This window comes from Takifugu flavidus, chromosome 15 (assembly GCF_003711565.1).
Source record: "Takifugu flavidus isolate HTHZ2018 chromosome 15, ASM371156v2, whole genome shotgun sequence".
NCBI classification, from domain to species: domain Eukaryota; kingdom Metazoa; phylum Chordata; class Actinopteri; order Tetraodontiformes; family Tetraodontidae; genus Takifugu; species Takifugu flavidus.
In genome coordinates, this window is record NC_079534.1 from 917,738 (window position 1) to 936,984 (window position 19,247).

The following is a 19,247-nucleotide window of genomic DNA, read 5'->3' on the forward strand; positions in this document are numbered from 1 at the left end:
CGACCTATTACCGCCCCCTGCAGGCGAAGTATATGCTTGCATCGGGAAAACTTTCCCAGTTGTGAAAGCGCTGCCATTTTTAGATGAATGAATTAAATTAAACGCAAATAAATACACCGATGTGAGTGCAAATGTATGGATTCGTACGTCAAAATGATGTGTTCATGTGTAAAAAAACAAACACAAAGCAATGATTCATAAAAGTAACATTTATTCCACCCTTAGCAGAAATTTGGCTATGTGCATTACTATTTTTTTTTAAATGTCGCAATTTTCTTCTTGCTGGTCTTTTATGAAATTATCTGCATTTCTTAAAGCAAATTCTGTGGACATATAACAACTTCATGCCCCAAAGATGGCGGTCAACTCTGCAACAACCTTGCGCTGTTGGGTCAAAAGACTGGTACTTTCAGCACTACTAATGCTACACAGCTACTGGTGCTAATGCAAAAGCAGAAACCAACCAGACAGACTCAGCATTTATTTCAATTGTTATTTTACTTCCATAGAAAAAGTTGTAAATTCTTATGAACACAAATGAAAACAATGAACTCAAAACGAGGCTTGGTGGTGAGTGAGCATGATTTACAATTGTTTACTTTCACATGTTTGACAGGTTTTCTCCCATGGAGTGATTTAAAGTCCTGCCTTTTTGTTGTTTATTTGTTAGTTTGTTTGCATTAAAGTTTCACTATTGAAGTCTGTCCATCAAAACTGTGATTTCGTTCACAATGCTAACACTCACTACTCTTCAGGAGCGGGATTGGGATAAAGGAAGGGATCATAAAGGTCACGCTTGAAATCATAGGGGTCAAAGTGAGGGTAGGGGCTTTGCTGGGTGTCTGCTGCAGGAATGCTTTCCTCCACCTCCTTTGCTTTCTCCTCCCCTTCCGTCTCTTCCGCAGGGCCCACCGGTGCAGGTTTTTCCAGGATGGGACGAGGAGGGTGATCGATGAGGCAGTCTGGATCCCAGAATGGGTCACAGTCATACTCCACGCCTTTGATGGTCACAACAGGTGGGGGAGGATCAGCAGACCTTTTGGGAGCGTTGGGAGCTGCTGGGGCGTTGGGTGGTGGTGCAGCAGTTTTTAGCTCCTCCTCTGATTTGGGCGCACACGCAGGGTTGTGACGTGGGTCACAGAGCACTGGAACGGCCCCCGTCGGCAGGTAGACGATCTTGGGTTTGCAGAGAGGATCTTTGAGGTGGCAGAGGTATATCTTCTCAGCCTTCTCCAGAGGGTCTGGGGTGGGAGCAGGGATGGTGGGAGGCAGCGTGGTAGTGGGAGACGGTGCCGCGGTCGTTTGCACACCAAGAACATTTTGGTAACTGGAAGCATCTGGGCCATACACCAGCTCGTAGGAACGCATCATCTGATACAACATCCTGATCTTATCGATCTCATAGAGCTGCACGAGAAACACAGGAATGCATGACTGCGCACGCCATCTTAGTTCAAATAGCATACATGTAATATCCAATTAAATCAAACCTACTCCTTCAGTGTGTCCAATGCTGTTATAGAAGCGGTAGTAGGACTGAAAGTCAGGATTGGCTCTGTACCATTTTGGGTCAGGGTTTCTCTTTGGTCGGGAATTAGTCAGGAAATGATGTGCCCGATCAGAGCCGATGTTTATGTGCCGCTCTACAGATGGGCACACAGTTATCAGATGCATATGTGTCCAGAGTATAGTCATAGATTGGGTTTTCAAATTTTCACATCCGTAAAAGCACACTGGATCAACAGCATGCTGCTCTAACGGCTGGATTTCAAATGATTTATCTCTGGTTACATCTCACCTTCACGATTTTTAGCGTCCATCAGAGGAGTTGCTTCCAGCAGAGCTGAGAGGAGGCAGGGAACATGTCAGACACACATTCTGCCCACAGTTGCAACAGAAGCAGGTAGATCCTTTGACAAATTTAATTCAAACAAACCTGATGCTAAGAGAAGATGGCACACAACCCTCAGAAAAGACACCTGGAAAACCATCCCGAATACCTGGGAAAGGTAAAATCAACCAATTTTTTCCCACGTTCTGACCTACAGATTTGATTTAATTTATGGCAAAATCAACAAATAAAAAAGGGTTCAATATATAAAAGTTGCCATCTGATAACAATTCTGCATTACAGCTAGTGGGCTGATAAGAATTAATTAAAAAACTATAGGGCAGAAACTCTAAATTTGGCTTTTGAGTGAAATGGAGGCTCCTCACCTGCTGTGGCATCTCCTCTGTCCCGTCTAATCGGCTGCACATAAGTGTTCATAAATACTGCTCTCATCGCTGCAGCCTTTCCATTGGACACCTGGAAGTGAGCAGGCCTGACTCCGCCCCATTTCTCTTTCTGCTGGACGACCTCATTAGAACAGCGAGCACATGACACAGCAGTAAAAGACAAACTTCAAACAAGGTGCCACTTCCTGTCGAGCTGCAGGGACCTGACGTTTACTGGGTGTGCAGGAGGTTCAGCACTGACAAACCATGAATGCAAGAGTCCATCCAATCCAAAAAGCTGCTGTCAGCCTGACAGCAGCTGTCTGTTGTGCTTCTGCGGCCTGATTCTTGAAGAAACATGCCTGGCAGGTAAAAATGAACCCTTTGTCCCAAAACAGCTGGATCAGCTTTCGGCTTTGATCTCTGGTTGTCAAAAAATAGAGGAGCAGATGTGTCAACTGCTGTTTAAGTCCCCGAGAAATATGCAGGAGTGATGGGCCAGGCTGTCTAAACACCAACCTGATGTAACAACCTGGGAATTCTGGTTTTTAAATGCAAAATGGCTAAAAGTTGTGAATTCTTGGACATTATTGCTTTGTCCTCTGACATAAAAGCTAAGACAGGGTTTTTGGTTCTGTGCATTTTGGATAAATATTAGAAAACCAGAAAGCTTCCTAGTAGCCCCCTTAAGGTTAAATTAGGCTTAAGCAAAGGATTTTTGGGAGCATTATCCTCCCTCACCGCTTTGATCAGGTATTAAATAAGTTCACTGGATGCTGACTGCCAAAATTTAAGTGGAGGGTGATGTTTTTGAGGCCCCTGACTGCAAAGAAGTTGCTGTTTTTGTTGATTTTTCTAAGGGTTGATGGAGATTCCTTCATTTTCAATTGACAGTCTTGACAAAATGACTCATATGCAGGAATTAGATTAATCTTCAGATTTCTTCAAAAGTGCAATATGTCACGTGAAGCTTACTGGGTTTTTTTTTAACCTCTGAAAATGTAAATGTAAATATCCCCTAGCTGGGCTTCTTCTTTTATTTCCAAACAAGTGTCATTTAGGATACCAAAGATATAGACTCAATTACTCTAATTAAGATCATTCCGACCTTTGATCCTGGTCAACCTCACTTTTTTAATCCAAATAAACTTTCATTCAATATATTTCTAATTGTTACAATTTGATTTACCACAAGCAATAAAAAAAACTGAACTTATTGTTCTCTTTTAGGAATAAACCACACGGGAAATGTTGCACCCTTGTTGCACTATAGTAACTTTGAAAAGATTTGTCCACGATACAATGTAATGACTAATTCATGTAAAAAAAGATCCCGATTTCAATAAGCAATAGTCAAGTTTACACCTGAGTTGTACCGACTTTACCAACAAGCATGTTTTTGGAGAGTGACGTTAGCTCCGTGACATTCTTTGTGCCTTTGTCTCCTCTGTAGTTTCTTTGTCAGCACTGGGGAAAATGGCATCCTTTAAACAGCCGGTAGGTTTGTGATCAAAGCGTACAAAGGAGACAGAAGGTCTGGGGTGGTTCTCCCAGGTGGATAATAGTGATCATCATACTGTAATTTCTCAGAGTACACCAAAACAATAGAGAGGTTAGGGAACGGGCTGTGCCAAAATGACATTTACACTAACAGCAGCTGCCTCACAAGCTAAATAAATCAAAAATGCCCTGAGGAAATAATAATGTTGCAGATAAAAGTATAAACAAGTAGTCTGATTCATTGCTTTCATTTGTGAGTGTAAAACCACTAATGAATGGGACCCTGGACCATGAACATGCTTCATACTGACACGTCCAGCTGCGTTTCTTGTACAGTTTTACTACCATCTTCAAGGTATCCATTATTGTAGACGTGCCCCTCAGCTTCACACATGCAATTAGACCTTGTCCTGAAGCTCTCTGTAGGACACAAGTTCAGCTCAGCACTAATATTCCCATCTTATCACCCCAGCTCTGGTGCTTTCTTTTCCTCAGCACAAACAGAAGGAAATACATAATTTCACCCAACTTTTATTTGTTAATTTATTCTTAGTACAGGAAGAGGAAATGGCTAATGAGCCAGCGACTCGTGCAGTTTATTTACTTATAGGTGGAATAGCCAGTTAAATTTGAAATTAAAAAAAAGAAAAGAAATGGACAACACTCATTTACACAGGTTTACCTAATAAAGATGAAACATGAAATCAAGATTAATAAAATGGCATTCAATTTTTGATGCTCGGGTATTTGTGTATTTATCTGAGCATTAAAAAGTCCTTTTTTTTGCTTTAAAAAAAAATTCTTTTCACATCTTTACCCTTAATGTTTTTTTTTGTTTTTTTTAATATGTTTCAAAGTCCTTCACTTGTTTCAGACTTTTAGATAAAACCAACATTTAAATCAAACAATATCAGACAATATAATGATAAATGTATTGCTACATACAATTCTTTATAGAATTATTTTTCATTTTACAAATAATGGGAACTTTCTGTGTATGTTTATTAGAAAATGTTGATGTAAAAGCCTGTAGATTCGTTATTATTCGCCACACTATCACGCTGCTCTTAAATCTCGTTTACATTCACCGTACTAAGAAAAAAAAGTACTGTAGTCATTCCAGTAATAATTTTAATCCCAGCCCGTAAACATCTAGCCAATAAGAATGCAGTACATCATTGCGACCAATCAAAACGCTCTACGTCATCACCGGGCGCGCCCCTGCACCGGAAAGAAATGTCAGTTCCTCCAAGATTATCGAAGTTTTGTAGTCCCCGTTTAATTGACCTGTCAGCACTGTAGTACCAGCTGTCACTGCTGGTTATTTGCATGTCCGTCTGTTAGTCGCACCTTTCTTTTATCCGACCCACAGGATTCCTTTAATATACCGTTGTAGTTTGCATCGGCTAATTTGCAAGCTATAAGCTAGCTGCCAAACCAGCTTTAGCATTGGACAGAGGGTTAGCATCGTTAGCTAGCTCTATGCTGTTTGCTACTAAGACGAAGCGTTGAAGCCACCCACTTGTCTGAAGCAGCAGCCCCTAAAAAGAAGGAACAGTAAGTAAAAAATTTAATGTAGCTTTTAAAAGTAGCCATTATAACGGTGCGAATCACGGTGACTTGAGGACTTATGCCACCAAAGCAAATTCGTTTGTAAATGCGAGTTAGAGAAGTTAAGATTAACTATTGTTGACTTAAGCCGCATTTTCTTTTTAGTTGTTTTAAAACTGGAATATCAGTATCTATCCTGAAACGGATTAGTTGTCGAATATATACTGATATAACAATATTTATCGGTTTCTCTAATGGCATTTTAAAACATGTGAAAATAATATATTTGCAAGCTTGTGTAAGAGGCTTGTCAGATTGCGGTTCGGATACCAGGTTTGATTTAAATTTCCATTTTAGATTTTTTAAATTCATCCTGTGTTACAGGTTCAAACTGTTGACTCTCCGAGCATTCTCCATGACCAGCTTTAAGTAAAAGTTACTCTGAGCTGAAGAAAAACAGTTTATTCCATTATTTGTCAGTGAGAGGTTAATTAACGTTGCACCATCGATTCACCTTGGCTGACCGATTGACCGTCGATAATTGATTAGTTCCCCTGGATTCATGCTCTGAAATGTGGGAACTTTTTATGTAGATTTGCATGTTCAAATCAATCCAGACAGATTTTAGCCTTGGGCTGTCTGTTGACCTAAATGAGTTGAAACAAAGTTCACAGTTAAAGTGTAACTAATAAGAATAATGTTTGTAAAAGAATTAACGTGTTACTTATTAATATCCACGCTTTATGCTGTTTAAAGACTATTTAACTCTAATTTTGTTTTTTCAAACCAGGCCAAACCAGATCTGAAGGCGGCACTGCCCTTATTGTCTGCTTATTTTAGCAGCCTTTTACAGTTGGAACAACATGTGCTGTTCATGTAAATGCCAGCGCACCGGAGCTCTGCAGGGATCTGCCCTCGGCAACAGGGATCTGCCCTCGGCAACAGCGATCTGCCCTCAGCTGCGCCAAAACAAGGGCGATTCCTTCGTGCAAATGCCCAAAGAAAGACATGGGAATGCAACTGATAAGATTTGCATTTCCCAAATATCAAGCCTGCAAACCCATGATGCCATTTGTTTATTTTATTGCCAGTTATCAACTTTTAATGTCCACAACGGTGCTGAAAGCGGAGCACAGACAAATGTGTGCGCCTGCGGCTGAGTCACACCTTTAATAACCCGCATACCAGACGACTCGATCGGAACTAATTCGGAGTTAAAGAAGTGGTGACGCAGGACTTTTTAACATAGGGATTCTGCCATCTGTGCTTGAGGGATGGAATGTGAGAAATGGGGAGTAGCCTTACCCATAACAGCAATACTTGTAATATGATCCACAAATACAATGTTGACTTATATTAATATCCCTGGGTTTATCATCTTTCTGGCCTGGCTGTTCGAAGGTGTGAAATGTGTTATTGAAATACTGAACACGATAAGTTTTGAAGGCTTAGACGGAACTAAATGTTGAAACAGGTGGTGCTTGTTTAGTTTCCATGTGATCTCTCCAAGTGTATCACAAGTTTATTGAGATAAGACGCACTTATGCAATCCGCCCTCTGTCACCGGGTCAACCCTTCACTCCGGACGTGTCATCGCTGTCACCTCATCCCTCCGGATTTATTCTCTCGTTTCTGCTGTGTAACGCTTCCCGTAATTATATAGGGCAGAGGTCGCCTCCCGATCGGGGGCATCTGTGTTTCCCTCCCAGCTCGGGTGTCCGAGCGCTGTGGCATGCGGCGCTCTGATTGTGTTTTCCCTCGCCTCTGACGCAGATGCAGGCCCAGAGCTCCAGCGAGCTGCTGCTGTCCAGAAAACGAAAGAGAGATGGTTCCAATGGCGAGATGGAAGAGGGAGAGAGGAGTGGGAAAATCCCCAGATGCACCGTGGTGAGTCAGCTGTCACGGAGCGGCAGATTCTTTAGAGTCCACATGTGTCCGAGCCACTCTGGCTATGAATACACACACGGACGTATATGTGGAAATGTGATGGGCCGACGTGAAGGCCAGGAACAAACGTCACCTGTTTCACCACATCAAGTGTTTATGCTGTTTAATGCGTTGACCATGGTCAAGGTTGATGATGACGATGGTCTTTCAGGGACTGAGGCACCCCGCACCTTTCTCAGACGACCTCGAACCTACGGATAAACCCTATAAACGAGTCAGCATGGACGAAGCAAAGCGGGGGACGTCACGTGAGTGGGATTTCCAAAAAAGTTCCCCCAGCACAAGACTCACCCTGATCCCCCCCCCCCTTCCTGAACCGATTGTGTGGTTTTTTTTTTTAAAGATAATTCTTACGTTTCCATGGTTGCATTTTTAAAGTTACCAGAATCGAAGCAATTTCACTTGTTTGGCTGCATATTAAAGAGACCAAGAGGGAAAAGATAGCTTCTTATCCTTTGTTGCCAGTTCTGCCGATAGCATGAGACGCCGTCTCCGCTGCGGGCGGATCTGGTTGTTTGTGAGAAACCCTGGCGTGTCTTCCAGCACATGCTCGTGAACTTGCACAGCGCGGGATTTATGCAGCTTTTCACGGATTACAGTTAAGAAATCGGCAAAACCAAAACTGAAATTGCAACAAACAAGAGCCGAAATCCCAAAATTTAGGAAACGAAATATTAAAAAGTCCTGTTCCCTTTTAAGTGACGCATCAGTCAGTGTAGAGGAGGAAGAAGCTTAAGCTGAAGACAGCTGGACCTTATTTAGGCTCCTCGTCTGCGCCTTAAGGCTTCTTCACAACAAGAGCAGAACAAACAGTGAGGAAAGATAACGAACGGGTCAGTTTCCTGCGTCCCCACACGCACACGTCTGGTGTTTTCAGGGCTTCCTTTACATAATACAGACCGGTGGAGGAGCGGAGGCCAATATCAACTCAGTAGGTTTCCTCATGTTTTGCTCTCATTTTTGGATGGGGAAAAAGATCACAACGACTTTTTATCTCACTCAAGTGGGCCCCTCTTTTCCCGTTTAATACCGTCTGCTATGTCTCCTCTCAGCTGACCGACCGGTGCGGGTGTATGCAGATGGCATCTTTGACGTTTTCCACTCGGGCCACGCCAGAGCGCTGATGCAGGCTAAGTGCCTTTTCCCCAATACACACCTGATCGTCGGAGGTAAGCGTAAAGGAGACGATGGAGATTACACGAAAAAAAGATAAGACCGGTTCTGAGGAATCACATTGGTGACGCTGTGTGTTCTCCTCTGTTCCAAGTGTGCAGTGATGACATGACCCACAAATACAAGGGCTTCACGGTGATGAACGAGGACGAGCGCTACGACGCCATCAGACACTGCCGCTACGTCGACGAGGTTGTGAGGGACGCGCCCTGGACGCTAACGCCCGAGTTCCTCACAAAGCACCGCGTGAGTTCCATGAGAAGAGCCATAATTTACGTCCAAAGAACAAAAAAGAAAACCCACTTTTACCCTCGGTACCAGCCGTGCGTCTGTTCTGGGTTTATGTTTTGTTTTATATTTGATTCCACTCTACTATATGTTGTAGATCGACTTTGTGGCCCATGACGATATCCCATACTCCTCAGCTGGAAGTGATGATGTGTACAAGCACATTAAAGCAGCTGGTGAGTGTGACCATGTGCTAACATTGCATGTCGCTAGATGCTAATGCTAAGTATTTTGGTACAACCCGCTAAAACGTCGTCCCTTCAAAAGGCATGTTTGCCCCGACTCAGCGGACGGAGGGCATCTCCACCTCTGACATCATCACGCGCATCGTTCGCGACTACGACGTCTACGTCAGGCGGAACCTGCAGAGGGGCTACACGGCGAAGGAACTCAACGTCAGCTTCATTAACGTACGAAACGCGGCTTTGGTCCGTTCAGCTCGGCGAGGTTCAGACAGAAGGAAACGGTGACATTGACAGAAATCTCATCGTCACTCTAGGAGAAGAAGTACCATCTGCAGGAGCGCGTGGACAAGGTGAAGAGGAAAGTTCGGGATGTGGAGGAGAAGAGCAAAGAGTTTGTGCAGAAGGTGGAGGAGAAGAGCATCGACCTCATCCAGAAATGGGAGGAGAAATCCAGGGAGTTCATCGGGAACTTCTTGCAGATGTTTGGTCCCGAGGGAGCTCTGGTGAGGGTGTTGGTTTGGAGAGGAGATGAATCTGATCTATAATCTGCACACGTGTTCCTGTCACATGACCTTCTGACCTTTCCATCTGGCCTCCACAGAAGCACATGCTGAAGGAGGGCAAGGGCCGCATGCTGCAGGCCATCAGCCCCAGACAGAGCCCCAGCAGCAGCCCCACCCGCGAGGAGCGCTCCCCCTCTCCCACCTTCCGCCTCCCCTTCTTCACCAAGACCTCCCCACCCCCCTCTCCTCCGCACCACAGCGGAGCCCGGGGATATCTCATCAGCGAGGACGACGACGAGGAGGAAGAGGAGGACGACGAAGATGATGAAAGCTAGAGCCTGGCCCGAGTTCCTCGTCAGCAGTCTCGGCGTTCAGTCCCGAGCCGACCAGTAATGTGGTGTTCGGAGCTCCCGCTTCCACTTATCCGTTCTGATTTAGCAGTTTCCTCTAGCACTACCATGTCACCTGATAACACAAATCCTTTGTTTCCTTCCACTTCTTTTATTTTCTGTGTGTAACCGTCAGTATTCACCACTTTTTCCTGTCATTTGATGATGTTCTTGTTACTCACGTTAGGATTAATAAGCAGGGGTTTCCACTAGCAGCAAGGTTTTATTATTAACTCTTGGTTTTTGACACTGATCGTAGCAGAACAGCCGGCGTCTCGTGGCTAGATGTAGTCTGGCCTTGCAGAGGGAAACTGTCGGATGTCTTCTCACGTCAGATGACGGCTCTTCTTTTTTTTTTTTTTTAATCGCAGGGAAAACGGAGTTGGCTGTGAAAGGAGCTTTTTCTAATATGTCTGCCTGTTTGGGGCTGTGCTCGTCAGCGCGTACGTGCATGTGACTTTTTCGTGTGACGGTTTGATGTAGACTCGAAGCGTCTTCGGTCTGTGTTCTCCACCCGCCGACGGACCCATTTCAATGGTTCCTCCTGCTGGAGGGTCTCAGTCTGAACTGGTTTTTGAAATCAAAGATGAAGCATTTTAAACGGGGATGTGGAAGCACTTATTTTTGTAGAAGCTGCCCCACTCTGAACGTCACGCTGTCCATTATCCCCCAGAAAACACAATGTTTCAAATTCTGCTGCTTCTGTGGGCAGATTTAAGAGTTCCAAGGGTTTGGAACCATGATGTGCTTCTATGCCTGGTTTTAGTATTGAATCACTACAAAATAAGTCTAACAGAGAAAAGCTACTTTGGAAATGCTTGCATCAGTTCTTGTGAAATCACTCCCTGGAACTTCTGGGAGCTGGAAGGTAATCCTGGGTGGGTGCAACAGCTTCATCCACTGGAAACATGTTTCAACAACTATGGTGTTACTTGTTGAATGTGACGATTAAGACGGAAAGATGTATTAAAACTCGTTGGCCAAAGCACTCATCACCAGCGTGACTCCAGTTTTCCTGATATTTGTATTTCGACTTATTCCAGGCTTGTAGAGGTAAAATTAGGGCAGAAAACAGGCAGGGTTTGTTACATAGTCAGATTTTATTGGACAGAACAAGGTCACCAGAGCTACAAACATGAAGAAGCAGACAGTGACGAGGCAAACACCAGGGGGAGCCCTCACTTCGCTGCTGATGCGCTTCCAACTGCCAGATTCCCAAAAAGCAGCTTTCAATCAAGAGTGCCACAAAAGTAGTGCTTAACAACATGGAAAAGAAGCTCCAAACCACCTCCTGGCTTAGCGAGACAATGCTCAAACTGTCCGAAAAACAATTCTGTGTCCTGGATTTATTTCAACACATTGATTTGATGGTTAAAATGGAAAAAAAAAAAAAATAAGAAAACGAAACGATACACTTTTCAGAGGACAGACTGGTTACTATGAATTCCTTCTATTCCCTAACTGGCCTGTAGGAGACACTGATACTGAAATGACACTTAAGACCCAAATGACCGTTAAGAACAAAATGACAGATCAACCATCAACTTGGTCCACGGCACAGAATAGTTCCACGTGAGGTGTAGCCTCCACCGAGGGTCAGGAACCACTCAAAACCACAACGGCTACAATTCATCTCACTGGTGATCAGCTCTAAAGAAACATGGGTGGAACATTTACACGGAATAAAGCCCAAAAGGGCTGCCCTCTCCCCCTGGGTCCCGTCTGCATCACTCGTCTTTCTTTCAGACACCAGTTGGTTTACAGGATTTACTCATCACTACCAGAAATATACGATACAGTTCACATTTTGCATATATCTGAGCATCTTTTTTCTTCTTTTTTTTCTTAAATGTTGTAAATTTTTATCTCCAACAACTAGTTAGGAAGGGTTACAGGTGGCAGGGCGGGGGTAGTAGAGAGCTATAAGGACTGACAGGAGGAGAGAAAAGAAAATATATCAACAAGATAGAGATGGGAGGAAAAGTGGTCAGTTTGCTGCGCGGCAGGGCTGAACTCTAGCAGCGAGTCTCGTAGATGCCGGAGCGGCCGATGTACCGCACCCATTTGATGACGTCGTGGTCACTGTAGTTGAGCTTGGACTCAAACACCTTCAAGTAGCGCACCTTGAGGCCGGAAGGAGCGAAGGGAACCTGCAGGGACGAGGATGGGGAGGTTTAAAGGATGCCCTGGTGCTCCGCACGGGTTACAGGGTGTGTGTGGGTGTGTGTGTGTGTGTGTGTGAGAATGTGCTCTGACCTCAAAGTTCATGGAGATGGGAGGTCTGGCCCATTTCTTCTTATCGTTGGTCGGCAGCAGCTCGATCTCAGCGCTGATTTGAGATTCCTTCATCCCGGCCATGCGTTTGATCCTACCGATGACAGTGAAGGGGGCGTTTAAAAAAACAACCAATCAGAATATATATCAAAGAGGATTTAACACAACTGTTTCAAAGGTTAAATAAATAGGCCCCACAGGGAAGCTGTGTATCATTAACCTGACACACAACACAGTCAATATAAAGCTAACTTTATATTTACTTTGTTTCTCAAACTGGCCAAATACAGCAGAGCGGAATCTAGCCGAGACAAGCAAATGGCATCAATATGGAAGAACCACGACTCACTTCCAGACAATGGCGTTCTCGCTGGCCTTATACTTGGCCTTTCCCTTCATACAGATCACCTGCACGCCGCTGGTGTTGAGGGGTGTTGGGATGCGTACCTGCGGAGTCGTGAATTGAAGCCGTGTTACAAACCAATGCGGCTCCACTAGCATGTCGGGAGCGTCTTTCTCCCAACGCGGCTCACCTCGATCTTCTGGGCCAGCAGCGACGGTTTGAAGTTGGACTTGATGACCACCTTAACCTCTAGCTTAGTGCGGCCAACCTCCCTGACCAGGGGAATGACGCGGAAAGGCAGGATGATGTCTTTAGTGGTGCGGTACCTGCCAGGAGGCAAAATAACATTACTGCGGACCTCCGCAACTTCCTACGCTCATCAAACCGAGTTCGCCTCTCAAAGCGACCCCACTGACCTCATGAGCTCGTACTCTCCATCAGGCGGAATGAAACTGATGCTTCGCTCCAGGTCGAACTTACTGAGGCGCACGCACTGGTGGAACGTGCAGTCGTCGATGGCGATGGACTGCTTCCCACTGCTCGAAAACAAGAGCATCAGACACACGCAGGGGATGGGGGGGACGAGTTAACTTCCTTATTGTTATGCTTTATTTGAATACAATAGCTAGTCAGCTAGACCTTCCCCCACGGCTACTCTTAGCAAAGGGAGGAATACACACAGGGAAATGAGCGCTAAACAGAAATATGATACTAATGCGACACAACAAATCAAGGTTCATGTTAATGAGTTAGAAATAAAGCAGGTGGCTAGGAGTCGGTCCAACCATTCCACAAAATAGGCTAAACAACCACGGGGCAATACATGGAGGAGTTACGGAGGCGTGTTTGATTTGTTTGGAGTGCGTGGTGAGCAGGCGCCACTGACTCTTAATGAGATTAAAGGCTTAGACAAGACAGGTCAGTGTCCTTGAGTGAAAGTGTGGAAATGGCAAAGGGTGAGGACGCTTTGTCAGTACAGTACCTTCCTCCCCCTAAATCACTGAGGTACAGCATATGGAAAAAAGAAAGAGAGGGAAAGAAAGGAGAGATGCATCCAAAGGAAGGAAAAATAAAACGTAAGGTCTTGTATAAAGCAGCAGGACGACACTGAATAGACACGGGGCCAACAGGCAAAAAAAAGAAGAGAAATCCAAAACATTTAGCAGATTAAAACACTACAGTCTGGACCGTACTGTGGCTTCAATTGTCCTAGAAATGTAGCGTCCGGCATTCCTTGTTGCCTCCCTCACCTCTTCCCTTCATCCGACGCTCCTCCCTTGCCCTGCTTGTCGATGACAATCTTGTCGTTCATGCCGAATTTGCACTCTGGCATTCCGCTTAGGTAGCTCTTCATCACGACCCGGCCAGACACGTGGGCGCTCAGGACCTGGCCTGTGGGGGGAAAAGTGGGAATTTTTCACTCTAAAACCCGGCAGGAACGCTTTCTCTCCACGCGTCTGAAGAGCTGGGAGCCATCAGCCGGCCCTGCTCGCTCTCCATGACAGCATTTCAATGAATCATTCATGTCAGAACCCCCTCCCCAGTTACCAGCGGCCTTCTAAACAGACCTTGAGGCGACATGAGTAGGTTGACGCTCTCCAGTACGTCCAGGAAAAGCTCGTTGCGCCGATACTTGATGCCCTCGCGGCGCCAGCCGATCTGCCCCGTCACCTGGCTGGTGATCTGAGACTGCTCCTCTTTTGTCTGGGACGGTCAGAAGAGAAGGTTTTCATCAAGAACAACGCACAGAGGCTGATTAAAGAGCCAAAACACACATGAAGAGGAGCCCCCAGCAGGAAGGAAAACAAAGTGCTTCCTCGGGCTCAGGTGTGGCGTTCATTACCTGGTGCTGGTGTCAGGAGGTCCCGGTGAAGGAAGCACAACAGCAGAAAACAAAGTTTAGAACATGAACATACACTTCAGGAGCCATCAATACATGGATTCAACTTATGCTGAACCATATGAATGTTCTGAGAGCAGAACATCACATGTAATGAGTTAAAGATGAGCTTTGTCCTGCTGACCTGTCCCTTAATGCCCTGCTGGGTGATGAAGGTCTTCAGAGCGCCGGTCTCTGAATTCTGTGGGTACCCAAAGTCCAGGATCTCTGCACAAACACGAGCAGATAAGATGAGCCAGAAACTGGGACGCGTTGGACACGTCCGCGCCGTCGGCACCCACCGTCCAGCAGCTCGTAGATGAGCACAAAGTTGTTCTTGATGTTCTCCTCGCTGATTTTGCCGAAGTAGGCGGTCATGACGTCGCACATCTTGTAGAGGAACTCGAAGACCATGGCGGCGTTGACGTTCTGCTTGGTGACGGCCGCCAACCAGATATTGGAGCGTTTGACATGGAAGAAGCTGGTGCGGGCGATGTTGGTCACCGGGGATCGCACCTGCTGCCGGGCGTGAATCACGTTTACGCGGAAGGCGTCGACCGCGTTGCGCCTGGAACAGAAAGGGCGAGGGACATTTAGCTCCTCAGGAAGGTGGTTCAATCCAGAATCCAGCCATGGTTTTAACCAGCGGTGAGGAGGAGCCTCAGGCTGGTGGTCTAGACGGATATAAGGTGTTTAATGTAAATCGATCATTACCAGGAAGGAGGGGGAGGGGCAGCACCATTAGTGGACTCCATGGGAAAATATTAACCACACAGTCTGGTGAAAATAAAACCCAGAAGTCGTCTGTTTAAAGTTCCTGAGCCTTTGTGCAATTTGAGGGAATGCAGCGCTCGATGAGTGCAGAAATAAATAACAGGGCTTAGTGTACAGGATGCGGCATGTCCTTACAAGAATACTAAATCCTACTGAGAACACCCCTTCTTACTGATATTCAACACAATCCCTTTATAGTCAGAGAGCTCCTTCTCTAAAATCAAGACATGATTTCAAGCTACAAAATGTGACCAAAAGGCAAAAGGTGCAACGTGCCAGTCCAGATAGCCTTATTTTAGAAAATAAATTAATTCATTAAATTAAAAGTGGATCAAACTAGAAAAATGCTAATTTGGTGATCAGCTGTTGTATCTGGCAGCTTTTTGCCACCACAAACTAATGATTCATGCTTGGAGGAGGTATCGGGATGTTGAATGTGGATTTGATGGGCATGCAGTTTAAGGGTCTGGGGGGGGGGGCAGAGCACTGTGGCCACGAGAGGGCAGAGGTCATGCTTGATAGTCTCGAGCATCTCTTACCTATTCCTACAGGGGCCGAGGTGGACAGATGGAGGAAAGGGTGATACAGAGGGGAAAAAAAGATGAAAAATGGCAACATGGAGACATTTTTGTGTATCACGTACACACACAAGGTGAGTGACACGGACTCATTGCCATACACAAAAGGGGATGTTAGGGTGCTCCTTCACGTGGGTCATGTGACTCTCAAGAGGCTCAACTCAGTCACCTTAGTTTCAGCTACACTTGAAGATGTGATAAAGACTGAAGGAACGGATGATGCAGATGGATTTTCCAGGTTCGTACGGTGCTCACGGCTTCGTACTCTGTGCCGTTTTTTCTTTGCTTTGTGCGAGGACAGAGGCAGGATGCTCTGGTGTATTTGGACTGCTGTTGGACAAAAGAGGAGCGATGACGAGCGATCATGAAATCAGCTGCACCAGTGGCTTCGGCCCACCCGCCAGGGCAGGGACGCAGGAGATCCTGCAAGATCTCCGAGGACGTGCGCTGATTCTGCAGTGCTGTAATTTCATTTGAACAGGAACCAGCTTGCTGATTCGGTAGATTCCATTTAACAGCCAGACCATGTTGTCTGTTGGATAAAGCTTTTCCTATTGATGCTAAAAATAACCATGATTTATGTATATGAGAAGCAGCACAGTGTGTGTCTGTCAGTACTACTGCGTACTGACATATAGAGGTATTTAAAGTTGAAACCCATAAAGATGTACTTAACTAATCTGTTAATTAGCAACCCACAAGCCATGGTTCCAATGTGGGCAGACCGCAGAGAGCTACGTTGTTTTTGCTTATTGCCTCAGTCTACCGACAGGAAAAAGCACGTTTAGCTCGTCCGTCTTAAACCCTCTTTTACTGTAAATATGTGCGCACATACACTAGGACACCACAAATATTGATCCCACCGTGCTCAGATTAACGTGCTGGAGGAAGCGCTGAATGAGGTCATGTGATGTGAAGGGGAAACAGTGGTTTGCAGAAACTGGTACAATGGTTGGGGAAAAAAACCTCTAGATTTGTAAGGTGATGAATCAACGACAAAAGCCCAACCCCCCCCCCTCAAAAATACTATCAAAAATGGCCTCTTGGATTTAGACCTATCAATCTAAGATGGTTAGCACTACCAGCATTTGCTAAGCTAAGCTCTGTAATTCTAAAGCAGCGAGAAAATGTCCAAAAAGTGGCATAGCCCTTTAAGAGGTTATTACGCAACACCCAGCACAACTGTTCTGGCTGGCTGCACCTAAATTCCATATGCTAGTACTTAACAGCTTGTTTCCAGTATTAACACTAAGATCGCTTCCACAGAGCTTTTTAAACCGTTGGACGGTGTCTTTAAAGTGGAAGGTGCCGTGGGATAATGGCTGATGATGGCGAGGGCCCACCAATGAATGCAAAATGCTTCGGTTTTAAATCAGTGGTTTGGCGCATCTACATTTAAAGTGGACTCTTTTTTATACATAGAACACCTAAAACCTTTGCCAAGGATCCTGCAACACTCATGGTTGTGTTTCAGCTCCCTCGAGAAGAGGTCCAAATGTCAACACCAGGAAGATCGGCTCCCATCACACCTACCCAATATCGTCGCGGTAGACCCGGGAGATGAGGACCTCCCCCTTGTGGTTGTAGATGAACAATCCTCCAATCATTGTGGCTGCCTCTCACACCCAACAGGCCATGGTGAAACCAAATCCCGCCTGAGAAGATACACAAGCCAGTGAGAGGGTGCAGGACGGAAACGGAGGAAGGAAGTGGGAGCGACAGAGAAGTGAAAGCAGCGAATAGAGAAGGGAACCGCCAATACAGGGACACGTTTGTCCATTTTTTGTCTCCCACACACACACACACACACACACACACACACACACACACACACAGATTGTACCTTGCAGCTGCACAAATGTGGTGACTCATTTTGTCCATGCAAAGGCCTTCATATACACACATCAAGCATCCCTACAATGGTGCATAAAATCCTGCTAGTTCTCCATCCACCACTCAATCCTTGTTTACTCCTCAGGTGAGATTAACAGCAGATTAAATCACACTCCTTCAAAGCAGGATGTTACCGAGTAACTGGGTGGGAAAATCCTTACTGGATTTTTTTTTTTTTTAAACAATCAGGCTAAAGGATAGAATTTGATCAATCTAGCTGACGGAAAGACGGTGATGATGAAAAGGGACATTTAAAGATTTGCCGGAAAGGTTTCTTATAGATCGTAAAATTGAACCCCCGGTTCAAAAATGAAGATTCTGGAAACCAGGGGATGAAGGACATGCCTGAAATTCCTCGACGATTGTGGCCACCGAAAAAAAAAACGTGCCGAAAGGGGGGGGGGGGGGTCCAAATATATAATCATTTTAAACAATATCGAATAAAAATTTCCATAGCAAATGTTGCAAAGTCGTGGCCGAATCCACCGTGCAACAAACGTTAGCGGGTTTTTATCTGCCTTTTACTGGCCGAAGTCAAGATGTCTGCTCACTCGGGCCATTTCCTCTCGTTCATACATTTTTCATAGTTTCTCGATTTTTCGGTGACATTTGAGGAACGGGTGGCATAAGAAAGCGCTGTTATAGACATACCAGAATGACTTGGATATAGGTGGACGTCGGGCTCTCGGCTAAGATGAAAGGTGATGTAGAATGGACGGATTGAGAGGTAGCTAGCTAATGTAGCTTAAGATAACAGGCTAGCTAGCGCTATTCTGCAGAGGTGGACCCTTGAACACTTTTCAAAATAAATCCCCGGGGGAGGGAAGAAAATCAGACCAATTCGTGCCCAGTCATTATCCAGTGACTATATATAATAACTACAACTATAACAGTACCACTCGCATTCAAAACGTTTATAAAGGCGTTGCTCACAGCTTTCAAGAGGTCGCTCACTTGTAATAGACGCGTCAAATGCGTATGCTTTTATTTTGTAGGAACAAAAGCTAACTTCCCGTTACACCGCGAAGGTTATTGCTACCTTGACGCCAGCTAACGGAGCGGTAGCTAGCACCGCTAACATTAGCATCGCACCGATTGAAGCCACTCGGGTGAGAAGTCCAAACCGGCGACTAGTTCAAACCTATATACATTTTTGACGAGACACCTAACTATCAGCTGAGCTTACCCTTGTTCTCTAACGAACGCCACCGGTCCTCCGATCCAGTGGGCTCCCGGCTCTCACAACCGCTAATAGCGCTCCTTCCTCCGGCCGCTGTCAGCTGACTCGCCGTTCTTTACGTAGGACAGTTCCGCTGTGACAGGAAAAGGCGCGGCTGGAACCGTGTCTAAGCCGCACCCAGGCCTGGTTGTGATAAGCTGTGTTGCTTACCGCTCACGAATAACTTTAATAGTCGATTCATTGTAAACGTGTTGCCTTTTAAAAGGTTTTAAAAGTACTTCCTCACTTACAGCACCATTGTTCTTTACTGCTCCAACCAGGCGACGGAATAAACTCCCGTTAAATTAGGTACAGTGATTGCTTTAATATTGTCCGTTTCCCCCACATTCTTAGCATGACATTTATTTATTGTAAGATGAGAAACCACTTCTGTGCAGGATTCATGCGAGAGTTCGCCTAATTCGTTTGAAATATGCACAAACTTGATCCCTTGTGCCCCCACCCCAAACACCCGCAGACATCTGTGCACCAGATTGCACAGCCTTCACATTCCTAATCTTGCCTGGTATCTCC

General features: G+C 45.4%; 3 protein-coding genes across 3 annotated transcripts; 1 reads left to right on the forward strand and 2 right to left on the reverse strand.

The window, feature by feature from the left end:
- Positions 1–191: 191 nt before the first annotated feature.
- On the reverse strand, positions 192–2,287 carry LOC130538591 (uncharacterized). Its single transcript, XM_057056330.1, has 5 exons — positions 2,218–2,287; positions 1,937–2,000; positions 1,799–1,843; positions 1,495–1,643; positions 192–1,407 (listed from the first exon to the last, which is right to left on the reverse strand). Exons 1-5 carry the CDS (start codon positions 2,257–2,259, stop codon positions 745–747), a joined length of 963 nt encoding a protein of 320 aa, XP_056912310.1. The 5' UTR covers positions 2,260–2,287; the 3' UTR covers positions 192–744.
- Positions 2,288–4,949: 2,662 nt separating this feature from the next.
- pcyt1aa (phosphate cytidylyltransferase 1A, choline a) lies at positions 4,950–10,741 on the forward strand. The gene is made up of 9 exons (XM_057055807.1): positions 4,950–5,274; positions 7,042–7,155; positions 7,367–7,463; positions 8,268–8,384; positions 8,483–8,634; positions 8,774–8,852; positions 8,944–9,086; positions 9,176–9,364; positions 9,463–10,741. The coding sequence occupies exons 2-9, from the start codon at positions 7,042–7,044 to the stop codon at positions 9,697–9,699; spliced, it is 1,128 nt and encodes a 375-aa protein (XP_056911787.1). The 5' UTR covers positions 4,950–5,274; the 3' UTR covers positions 9,700–10,741.
- Positions 10,742–10,834: 93 nt separating this feature from the next.
- On the reverse strand, positions 10,835–18,841 carry LOC130538354 (AP-2 complex subunit mu-A-like). The gene is made up of 13 exons (XM_057055808.1): positions 18,681–18,841; positions 17,135–17,256; positions 14,552–14,817; positions 14,395–14,477; positions 14,214–14,219; positions 13,939–14,074; positions 13,621–13,762; positions 13,353–13,370; positions 12,787–12,906; positions 12,561–12,696; positions 12,377–12,474; positions 12,010–12,121; positions 10,835–11,903 (listed from the first exon to the last, which is right to left on the reverse strand). The coding sequence occupies exons 2-13, from the start codon at positions 17,206–17,208 to the stop codon at positions 11,769–11,771; spliced, it is 1,326 nt and encodes a 441-aa protein (XP_056911788.1). The 5' UTR covers positions 17,209–17,256; positions 18,681–18,841; the 3' UTR covers positions 10,835–11,768.
- Positions 18,842–19,247: the final 406 nt, after the last annotated feature.

Excerpts from the sequence above, each read along its gene's own strand:
- LOC130538591 (XM_057056330.1), bottom strand. The coding sequence starts at position 2,259 with ATGTGCAGCCGATTAGACGGGACAGAGGAGATGCCACAGCAG. Across the intron at positions 1,844-1,936 it reads CCATCTTCTCTTAGCATCAG|CTCTGCTGGAAGCAACTCCT; the intron begins GTTTGTTTGAAT and ends GCCTCCTCTCAG. Across the intron at positions 1,408-1,494 it reads GCATTGGACACACTGAAGGA|CTCTATGAGATCGATAAGAT; the intron begins GTAGGTTTGATT and ends TTTCTCGTGCAG.
- pcyt1aa (XM_057055807.1), top strand. The coding sequence starts at position 7,042 with ATGCAGGCCCAGAGCTCCAGCGAGCTGCTGCTGTCCAGAAAACGAAAG. Across the intron at positions 7,464-8,267 it reads AGCAAAGCGGGGGACGTCAC|CTGACCGACCGGTGCGGGTG; the intron begins GTGAGTGGGATT and ends GTCTCCTCTCAG. Across the intron at positions 8,853-8,943 it reads CAAGCACATTAAAGCAGCTG|GCATGTTTGCCCCGACTCAG; the intron begins GTGAGTGTGACC and ends TCCCTTCAAAAG.
- LOC130538354 (XM_057055808.1), bottom strand. The coding sequence starts at position 17,208 with ATGATTGGAGGATTGTTCATCTACAACCACAAGGGGGAGGTCCTCATC. Across the intron at positions 12,697-12,786 it reads GGAGAGTACGAGCTCATGAG|GTACCGCACCACTAAAGACA; the intron begins GTCAGTGGGGTC and ends GCCTCCTGGCAG. Across the intron at positions 12,122-12,376 it reads GAGAACGCCATTGTCTGGAA|GATCAAACGCATGGCCGGGA; the intron begins GTGAGTCGTGGT and ends TGTCATCGGTAG.